Below are 9,778 nucleotides of genomic sequence, written 5' to 3' on the forward strand. Positions count from 1 at the left end.
GATGACGTATCCCGGCGCCTAAGAGAAGGCCTTGGTGTTTACTAAATTAATTTTTAATACTTTTTAGGATCAAACATCCAAACTTCAGATGGATTTTTCACAAAACCACAATTTTATTAGAACAAATTGATTAAAACAAACATTGATTTTCCAAATTGCTTATCATCACGAGGGTCGCAGGGGGTGCTGGGGCCTATCCCACCTAATTGCAGACACCCTGAAAAAAAGTCCACATTTTCATAGCCGTTAATGTTTTGTGTTATTACAGGCAAAAGGGAAATAACCACAAATGCAAAGTTTCACTTAGTTTACTTTTATTTTTGACCTCATCTCCAAACAATGTCTTGTCTTTGTGGTTTAACAAATGTGGAAGTCGGTGATGGTGTTTGCCCCAATTGAGTTTGTAAAAAAAAAACTCGTGCAAAACCATTTCGTAACTTCGGAGAAAAGGAAAAAAAAAGATAGGCAGGTGTTCATCATACATTGCTCATTGCGAACGTATTCATTCTGAACCGTGCTAACACTGTGTGAAGGTAACAGGTGCCGTCTGCGTCCCGCTAGTCCCACGCCGAACATCGGCGTGATCACACCAGCTCTGGAGACGCGTCATACGGGCCGGGAGACAAAGGTCAACTCGTTAAAATGACATCAGTGCAAATGCTCGCACAACTCGAGCGTTCGCCTCGGTTTGGAACACATCGGGGAACGAAAGAAAAAAAAACGCTGAAGATGCTTTGGCCACCGTGGAAACGTGCAAGAGTTCACGCTCGAGCATGCATCGTCATCAGCGTCCAATTAAAAATCCCGTGCTAGTGATTGGCGAGCGGCGAAATGAGAAACGATTTGGCCGACAGAACAGACGCGTAGAACCGCAGGTTCAAATGCTGACTTCCCCTGTTTTGTCATGGGAGTTTTTAAATTCGCAAGATAATGTTTTGCCTTCATCCGATAGGACGCCAGATTGGCCTGAGGCTCCACCCCTTGCGTCATCGCCAGCTTCCAGACGGGAAGCGGCCACGGGCGCTTCGGAGGAGGAACATGGAGCTCCGTCTTCTTCCACCGCTGTCGCCTTCTCCTGGCCAACATCTTCCTGTCCTGCAGGCGCGCGATTGGGCGTCGGCGCATCGGAGTTGGCAGCCGATTGGCTCTTGAGTTGCGCGTGACACAACGGGCACGTCTCCTGCACGTACAGCCACTTCTTCAGACAGCCCGCGTGGAAGAAATGGCTGCACGGTGTGATGACGGCGCTGCTCAGGTCCTAAGGGAACAAGTTGAAATTATTTAAATGATGAGCTGCTCATAACAGCAAAAGACACTCAATCCATCCATTAATGCATTCGTACATTGTGTATTATTTATATTTAGATCAGTGTTCTACATAATGCACTTTTTTAAAAATTGATTATAGCTATTTTTATTGGTACGACATTCTTGATTTAATGAAAAACTTACATTTCTGTCTACAGAATATTAAGCAATTGACAATGTTATATCAGCACTTTGCTTTTAGAGAAAAATCTCAACAAGCAGTACTTTTTAATTTTGAACTCACATGATTTTGCCTGATTTTTCTACTGAGATTTTATGTTTCATACTCAGAACTTGAATTTAGCCAAAATGAAGGAATACTGCTTTCAAAAATATTTTGTTACAAGTGTACAGTTCTAAGTATATAAAACAAATGTTTGTTTTATATACTTAGAACTATACACTTGTAACAAAATATTTTTGAAAGCAGTATTGATTCATTTTTACTTAAACACCTAAAACAACTTGATTATTATTTATTATTGTTTATCACTATTATTAAATTGTGAAGGCAATTGCCAAAAATAAAACGCCATTCATTAATTAATTTTTGGTACGAAAATGATCGTAAATAGCAGCTCTACGGGCAGCGATCGTCCAATTGGACATCTATTGTCTTTAATGGTGGTGCCTACCTGGTAGCAAATGGCGCAGATATCATTGTAATGGCGCAGTTGCGCATCAGTGGCGGTGGGGAGGCTCTTGATCTTGTTGACGGCGTCTCGACGCAGGAGGAAACTTTGCCAGCCCAGCTGTGCCCGCAGCCAAACGTTGTAGTACGAGTGAACCAGGATGATGGTGGTCCCCATCACACTCCACTCGCCGAACACAGTCTCCGACACGCCGTAGCACACCACGCACACTGCTACCTAAAAGGCGGACAGTGTCATGAAAAAGACAGCGGAGGCACAGGATTGCGAGAGAGCGCTCTTACCAAAAACTCCAGCAACCTGTACGTCCCGTTGACACAGTAAATAACTTCATCCATGTTCTCCACCGGAGCCTTGCGGAATTCCTCCACCATGAAAAGCACGTAGATGAGCAGGGTACCCAGCACCTGAAAAGGCGGGCGCGCATAGTCAGTAACGCGCCGACAGCCAGGGGACGACACGCGCCAACGTGGCGTTTGGTGACCTGCAGCGACGTGAGGATGGAGGACGAGATGATGATGAGGAGCCAGAAGTCCATGTGGAAGAACTGACAGATCATGTAGGCCATGTAGGCCGGGAAGATGAGCAGAAAGAGGCAGAGCGACACAGCTCGGAAGTGTTTCCACAAACTCCTAGAGAGGACAACGACAATCGTTGAGCACGGGAACGAACGGCCGGTCGTGGCCGGGCGTCCCGTACTTGTCCCTGGAGGCCCCGAGCGCCAGGACGATGGGGTCGGCAATCTCCAGCATGGACTGCAGGATGGAGGCTACCACGATGAAGAGGATGATGGACAAGAGGAAGGCCCGGTGGATGACCTGCAGCTCGATCAGTCCGGTCTGGACAGCCAGGATCAGCAGGGTGATGCCCTCCGTCATCCCCCTGTGTGTGTGTTTTGAGTGTCACTTCATTGTACAAATGCAACCCAAGAGCGTCATTTGGGACCTACCTGTGCATGGTGTTGTCGTTGATGAATGCTCTGTACCCCTGCAGGTAGAACTTACAGAGCGTAAGGACGCCCAGTGCGATGAAGGAGACGGTAAACACCAAGCCCAGGAGAGAGTACGGCGTACTGCAGCACTCGGCGATGCTGCGCGAGAGTCGCAAAATGCACTTTGACGCACGGGCAACGACAGTGTGTGTGAAGCGTGAGCGCACCCACCTGGTGAGAAAGAGGAAAAGAAGCCTCTCTCTGGAGGTGGGCTGGTCACGGGTGCTGAAGTAGGAGTAGATTTGAAGGGCAAAGAGCAGCAGCCAGAAGCACATGAAGAGGACAGGCAGGACCAGCTGGTTCCACAAGGTCATCCCGAGAGCCAGAAGACCGTACACCTCCACCACCTGGAAATGGATGGGAAAAATGTGACAAAAAAGTGACGTCGACCGACTTCCAAGTTTTGGCATAGACCGCAGCGACCCTTCCTCGCCGCACGTGCCTGAACAAGCTCCCGGTACGCCGTCTTGGCCAGGTTGTATGGCACCAGCAGGTTGGACGCCAGGAAGTAGATGACCTCCAGGCCGGTGAAGATCATGGAGAACTTGTTGATGAAAACAATGGTCTCCATAGGCACCAGGCACAGACGAGCAACCAGGGGAAGCAGGTGAGCCGAGAACAACCAGATCCGCTTGGTTTGCATCACGCATGAACACAGCGTGCACACCACCAGCTGACCTGGGATAGGGACGTGCACGCCATTAACATCGCTGATAACTGGGCTAGTTCTGGAGAAATATGTACTTGTGCTTTTTGGGGGAAAAAATATCTTACCTACGAGTGCGGTAGTGAATCTATTCATGGAGAGCGGCTCCAGGTAAACGGCTCCTTCGTGGCCGGACTCCAGTTCACTACGCACGTAGTCCCTGAGGAGAACACAAAATTGAATTTGTCATGTCATAGTTACGGTTTAATTCGGAAGTCGTTATCTGTCAACAAGGCTGCCACAATTAACGGACTATTGAGTGTACAGCTTTTCTGGTAGTCGACAAATCATTTATAGAAATTAAAATTTGTCCAAATACTCTTTTTGAGAGTATTAAAAGATAATTTATTGTTATATTATTGTTTTTTTTTTTTAAATGTATATACATTTGTTTTTATCAAAAAGAGATAACATTAAATATTTCATTTTTTTAAATTGGACTATTTATTTAATTGGAAAAATGTAAATGCCAAATTTTATTTTATTTATTTTTCAAAATTATTTTTTTTAAATGTTTGTATTTTTAAAGTGTGGTGTAAAAAAGTACTATTCATTTTTGTGGATTTGCCCCAAATATCTTCTTTCATCTTTGTTCTTAGAAAGCGAAAACATTTAATATTTCCTTTTTATCTTTTAATAATTTGATTTTCATTTTTTTTTTAAAGATTTGTAACAATTATTTGTGTTAGATAAAAATACAAACGGAAAATAAATATTGACTTTTGTTCGTGGGTTAAAGGCATCTTCAATTTTATATGAGCATCAAACTAGCAGTATTTTGGGAATGAAGTCATCCATAGTACATTTTGTAATTATAATCTTGAACTTAGAAACGGACCTTATAATTTTATCGATTTGCAATCTCTATCGACTAGCGTGTTCGTGTGCATATCTAATCAATTGTATGTGTGTTCTAACTGTACCTGGACACTTGGTGGCCAGCAAAGAGCAGCAGAGCGGTGACCACGTAGAGGTAAAGCTTGACCAGGTGCTGACGAGGAAGCGTGAGCAGCACCAAACTCAGGATGTAACCTGTTACAAACATGTTTTTGGATGCTAGCACTACTAGTGGGACTATATAAAATTTGGATGCCATGAGGACGTCTTGTCCAAAATATTAAAGTGACTTTTGTAAGAGTTTTGTTCTCTTTTGACACATGCTTTAGCATATTTGCCATGTGGTGGTACTGACCGACATAGTGCAGGTAGAGCGCCAGGTACTTGTACTGGAAGACGGGGTTGTTGGACAGGCTAGATCGTTGAATCTTTTGGAAGAAAGAGCCCACGTCCCAGCGGTAAAGGACATCCAGCAGCATGATGCTGGGCACACGCAGACCCACGTTTAGCACCGCCTCCACACGCTCCTTCACCGCCATGGCTGCTAGTTTGCCTCCCCCCGACCGGCAGCCACCACACACCACTAGGATGGGACGCTCCAGCAGGGGGCGCTGTTTCACAATGACGAAAGAAAAACAGTAATCAAACATTCAAGGTTTGAGAGTTTGTAAAGAAGCTGTAAAAAAGGGCAAGGGTTTAAAACCACCCCCGCCCAGTTAAGGAAAATTAAATTTTATTTTTATAGAGAATAATTTAACTAGGACACGTTGTAGTCTCGCCAACCACATAAATCCCGAAGATGCGGCGTTACATAATAGTGAAAGCCAGTGTTGCTTACGTAACATAATTTCCAAAGTCTGTGATTTTTTTTATTTTTATAAACTTAATCCGTGCTCACAATTAGTGAGGTTAGCGAGAACGGCGGATAAGCGGTGACTGGCGTCGATGAACTCGAGTAACCTCTCCATCCGTCGGTCTGTTTATCTCTGACGTCTCTGCATTTGTGGAAAATGAACATGCATAAATATCACGCACGCTCGCCGCCTCTATAGTTGTGTTTTCATATATTTTTAGAAAGATGAATGCACGCTACCATTAAACACTAGTTTGTGCGCATAGAGCAGCTGTCTGCAGGCACAGAGCCAACAAATAAATGGCAGTGGCAGCGAACTAGCTTACCTCATCTAAGTGACGTCATCAAATCGCAAGTCACACACTTAGGGCAACGCACGAGCATAAAGCAATTACTCACAGACACCCAGAGGCGGAAAACATTAAACTTCGGTTGCGCTTCTCTCATCTTTAGATAAATCGGATTTTAGCCTGCTAGCATGAAGCTTAGCTAGTTCAAAATGGCGGAATGGGCTAACTTACGCACGAAGGCTGTCGTTGGTGTTAAGAGGGCGCGTACGAGGCTCGGCGAAGTGCTTGCCGGCAAAGGAGCGGAGCATTTTAGCGGGGCACAGCCCGCCTGAGCTTGACGGTCCTTGTGAGGATGGAGTTGGGTCGAGCTTACAGTAGGAGGCCGAGTGGAGCATCTCGCTTAGACGCCATTATAGTCGGCATCCTGCCAACCAGCCAGCCAACCAACAGCCCGGGAGTCGAGGCGGGAGTACGCATGCGCAATCACAACTGCCTCCTCTTTGTTCAATATTTATTTATTTATGTATTTATTGCAAGTACGCTGCACCACACTGTACCGTCCATCATAATCACGTCGTACATTAATGAATAAGTTACTACTGTTTCTGTCACTAAAAAAAATACAATATTTTTTTGGAGAAAACATTTTTCCTATCATGCTTGTCATATTAGGTTCACTTATAAAATGCTAGTAGAGCCCCTGTCGTTGTAAATTGATACATTATAAAGGGAGTACAGATCTTGAAATCCAAACTTCGCTTCAATGGAATGGGACTGAACATTGTACAAGCGGCGCGGTTACCATGACGACGAGGCTTTGTCGCTGCGTCACTACCGGCAGGAGGCGACGCGCTTGGGGAACTCTCTTTGCTGTCTTTTCGCTCTTTTCTCCCTCGTGGCGTCGAATGAAGAAGACAAAGTGATTGGATGCTCAGCCAATCGTCATCACGATCCGTTTGTCGCTCGTCCCGTGTTAGCATTGCATGCTAACTCGCTTCGCCAGGTAAGCCCGATTATGTGCTTGCGGCCAATGCTAGCCGCCTGTCTAGCTTTAGCTAGCCGCCTTGGCTAAAAACATCACGATCATCTTGCTATTACTGCAGTGTGTGTATGTGTGTGAGTGGGTGTGAGTGTGTGCGAGTGTGTGCTCGTGAGCCATGTCGGTGTCCGTGATCATAAAATGGGGGGGACACGAGTACGCGATCACGTCCCTGTCCGAGGAGGACACTGTCATGGACCTCAAGCAGTCCATCAAGACTCTCACCGGCGTGCTGCCCGAAAGACAAAAGCTGCTTGGACTGAAGATTAAAGGTGAATTTTATATGTAAAATGTTTACTCCTTTTTCATTGTGAAATTCCAACATAAACTGAAATGAGCGTCGTCCACTGGATCTCTTCAACACAATTAAAATGAAATAAAAATGTCCACAAAATGATGTTAGTTGACTGATGGTATTGCTGTTCGATCCTAAGGAAAAGCGGCTGAGGACCAAGTGAAGTTGGGTTCCCTGAAACTTAAACCGAACACCAAGATCATGATGATGGGCACCAGGGAGGAAGGACTGGTAAACATCCACGTGCTTCTCCTTTGTTTCTTCTCCTCTTCCTAATCTTTTGCCTCCTTCCTGTATCCCAGCTGACATTTTTTATCCTCACGCAGGAAGAGGTCTTAGCGCCTCCTCCGGAGAACGACGATGTTGTCAACGACTTTGACATCGAGGAGGAGGTCATCGAAGTGGAGAACAGGTCAGGATAAAAACAAATCTGTTCCGGGGTCAGCAACATCACAAAGAAAACGCCAATGTGATTTTGGTGTTGGCAGGGAGGAGAACCTTGCAAAGATCGCTCGCCGGGTCAAAGACTACAAGGTGGAGGAGATCAACTGCCCCAGGGAAGGAAAAAGACTTCTGGTCCTGGATGTGGACTACACTTTGTTTGGTAAATGATAGCCTTTTCAATACATCCGTTAGAAACGCTCCTTTACATGCAAAATTTGTGTTTGTAGACCACAAGTCATGCGCAGAGACCGGTCAAGAGCTAATGAGGCCGTACCTTCACGAGTTCCTGACATCGGCGTACGAAGATTACGATATCGTCATTTGGTGTAAGTCTGACCGTACTGTAACATAACAATGATATTATCATCATGTGTTTGTTTGTCTTTCAGCTGCCACCAGCATGAAGTGGATTGATGCCAAAATGAAGGTGAGTAAGACTGTAAAACTGTGTGAGTTCAGGGCCAATATGAAATAAATATCGAATTAAATATTATTAAATTGTATTATTTGAGTATTCATAGATCAATATTACAATGTATGGCACACCTGACCACCGTCACACAGGGAAATAATGGTGTGTGTGTGTGTGTGTTTTAGGAGCTGGGTGTGACTGACAACCCAAACTACAAGATCACGTTCATGTTGGACAGCGCCGCCATGATCACGGTGCACACGCCCAAAAGAGGTGTCGTGGAGGTGAGGCATCCACATCTGTGTGGGAGACATAAGATGAGTGAGTGTGGCTAACATTGCGGTCTTCCAGGTGAAGCCGCTTGGTGTGATCTGGGGCAAGTATGAGGGCTTCTACAGCAAGAAGAACACCATCATGTTCGACGACATCGGACGCAATTTCCTCATGAACCCGCAGAACGGACTTAAGGTAGTTCACCTTTCCATCACGACTACTTGAAAGTGAATCGTGTGTGTTGGCTTCGTGTTTTAAGATAGAATTCAAATAAAATAAAAAAAAATTACAAAAAGTCACACACCTCCATTTTGTTCGGTTATGTTATTTAATCTAGAAATTTTCAAAAGTAAAATAATAATAAATAAATAAATATAACAGAATATTTCATGTTCTCCACTTGTTTAATGTAAATGATTCTTTTTCTTAATGTTATTCATCCAAAAAATATTGGTTTGTTGACTTGTCCCCATTTTGTTGTAACTGTGAATAAGATTAAAGATCTTTTTTAAACAATAGAAAATTTAAAATAAATATTCAATGTTTCCCCCTTTTTTTTTCATTAAAAAATGCAAATCAATTGAAAACTCAACAGTACAAGACATTTTTTTCTATTGAGAGGCTCAAAAAGAGGATTTGGACAAATCTTAATGTCTATAAATGATCTATCAAAAAAGTGATTGTTGGTATATATTTAAATGAAACCAACTATGAATTATCCCACAAGAAAAATCCATTATCCGTCTTTGCTTTGAGATACAAGTGCAAAATGTACGCAGATCCGGCCCTTCATGAAGGCGCACATGAATCGTGAAAAGGACCGCGAGCTGCAGAAGCTCAGCGAGTACTTGAAAGAGATCGCCGCGATGGACGACTTCACCACACTCAACCACAAACACTGGGAGAGGTAGCCGTACCGCGCACCGCCACACAACACAAATCCCCACTGTTCCACTGTACCTCTACTATAAACTGATATGTGCCCCCCCTTTTTTTAAATCTGTCTTTAGGTACTTGTATAAGAGGCAACAACACTGACCACAAAGTACAAAAGACCATGACATCATCATAACAACACACTGGAAGAAGACACACCTACTCTGCCCCTTACACACTTGCTACGTGCAGTATGGGTGGGTCTGTGCGTGCGACCAATCACGTCACACCCTGGTGCTTCCTGCCACAACAATACACGCGCAGCAACACGAAAATACAACAATTAATTTTTCTTTTTACACAGAAAACACAAAACAGCTGTGTTATGAGATTTCACAATTTTTATGTTTCAACACAAGAACAAAAAACAGACAACAAACACAATACGACACAATGCAGTAAACAAAATCAAGCGAGGAACAAGTGCTAAAATAAAATAAATAAAATGTGAAATTACTCTTCTAAAAATATAGAACACGTTTTGGAATAAATATAGCCTGAAATAAATAACATGGAATTGCATTGATACAAATGACTAAACATTTACGGAAGTAGTAAAATATTAAGTAACACATTTAATTATTTATTTAGTTTTGGCACTTCTGGTCCTCCATAAGCGATAAATCAAAATAACCAACTTAACTTAGCAACACAACACATGGAACAATAATTTTTTTTTTTTTTATTCAAGGCTTACAAAGTGCACTCCCGTGGCATGTTGTCATGGAAACAGCTGAAGGAGTA

General features: G+C 43.7%; 2 protein-coding genes across 2 annotated transcripts; one reads left to right on the forward strand and one right to left on the reverse strand.

The window, feature by feature from the left end:
* Nucleotides 1–297: 297 nt before the first annotated feature.
* On the reverse strand, nt 298–6,103 carry LOC144068144 (RING finger protein 145-like). The gene is made up of 12 exons (XM_077592431.1): nt 5,867–6,103; nt 4,848–5,103; nt 4,579–4,687; nt 3,724–3,815; nt 3,392–3,627; nt 3,121–3,296; nt 2,908–3,048; nt 2,658–2,840; nt 2,443–2,590; nt 2,243–2,365; nt 1,944–2,177; nt 298–1,258 (listed from the first exon to the last, which is right to left on the reverse strand). The coding sequence occupies exons 2-12, from the start codon at nt 5,029–5,031 to the stop codon at nt 878–880; spliced, it is 2,007 nt and encodes a 668-aa protein (XP_077448557.1). The 5' UTR covers nt 5,032–5,103; nt 5,867–6,103; the 3' UTR covers nt 298–877.
* Nucleotides 6,104–6,408: 305 nt separating this feature from the next.
* On the forward strand, nt 6,409–9,353 carry ublcp1 (ubiquitin-like domain containing CTD phosphatase 1). Its single transcript, XM_077592432.1, has 11 exons — nt 6,409–6,638; nt 6,739–6,946; nt 7,109–7,200; nt 7,296–7,381; nt 7,458–7,573; nt 7,641–7,739; nt 7,803–7,840; nt 8,011–8,109; nt 8,177–8,293; nt 8,878–9,005; nt 9,109–9,353. The coding sequence occupies exons 2-11, from the start codon at nt 6,793–6,795 to the stop codon at nt 9,134–9,136; spliced, it is 957 nt and encodes a 318-aa protein (XP_077448558.1). The 5' UTR covers nt 6,409–6,638; nt 6,739–6,792; the 3' UTR covers nt 9,137–9,353.
* The last annotated feature ends 425 nt before the right edge of the window (nt 9,354–9,778 follow it).

The sequence above is a fragment of the Stigmatopora argus genome, chromosome 22 (genome assembly GCF_051989625.1).
Source record: "Stigmatopora argus isolate UIUO_Sarg chromosome 22, RoL_Sarg_1.0, whole genome shotgun sequence".
Lineage (NCBI taxonomy): Eukaryota > Metazoa > Chordata > Actinopteri > Syngnathiformes > Syngnathidae > Stigmatopora > Stigmatopora argus.

What these genes read in the sequence shown, in the direction of transcription:
- LOC144068144 (XM_077592431.1), bottom strand. Translation starts at nt 5,031, where the DNA reads ATGGCGGTGAAGGAGCGTGTGGAGGCGGTGCTAAACGTGGGTCTGCGT. An exon ending in ATTCACTACCGCACTCGTAG is followed by an intron (nt 3,628 to 3,723) that starts GTAAGATATTTT and finishes TCCCTATCCCAG; the next exon opens with GTCAGCTGGTGGTGTGCACG. An exon ending in CTCGGGGCCTCCAGGGACAA is followed by an intron (nt 2,591 to 2,657) that starts GTACGGGACGCC and finishes TGTCCTCTCTAG; the next exon opens with GAGTTTGTGGAAACACTTCC.
- ublcp1 (XM_077592432.1), top strand. Translation starts at nt 6,793, where the DNA reads ATGTCGGTGTCCGTGATCATAAAATGGGGGGGACACGAGTACGCGATC. An exon ending in GTCATCGAAGTGGAGAACAG is followed by an intron (nt 7,382 to 7,457) that starts GTCAGGATAAAA and finishes TGGTGTTGGCAG; the next exon opens with GGAGGAGAACCTTGCAAAGA. An exon ending in TGTGGACTACACTTTGTTTG is followed by an intron (nt 7,574 to 7,640) that starts GTAAATGATAGC and finishes TTGTGTTTGTAG; the next exon opens with ACCACAAGTCATGCGCAGAG.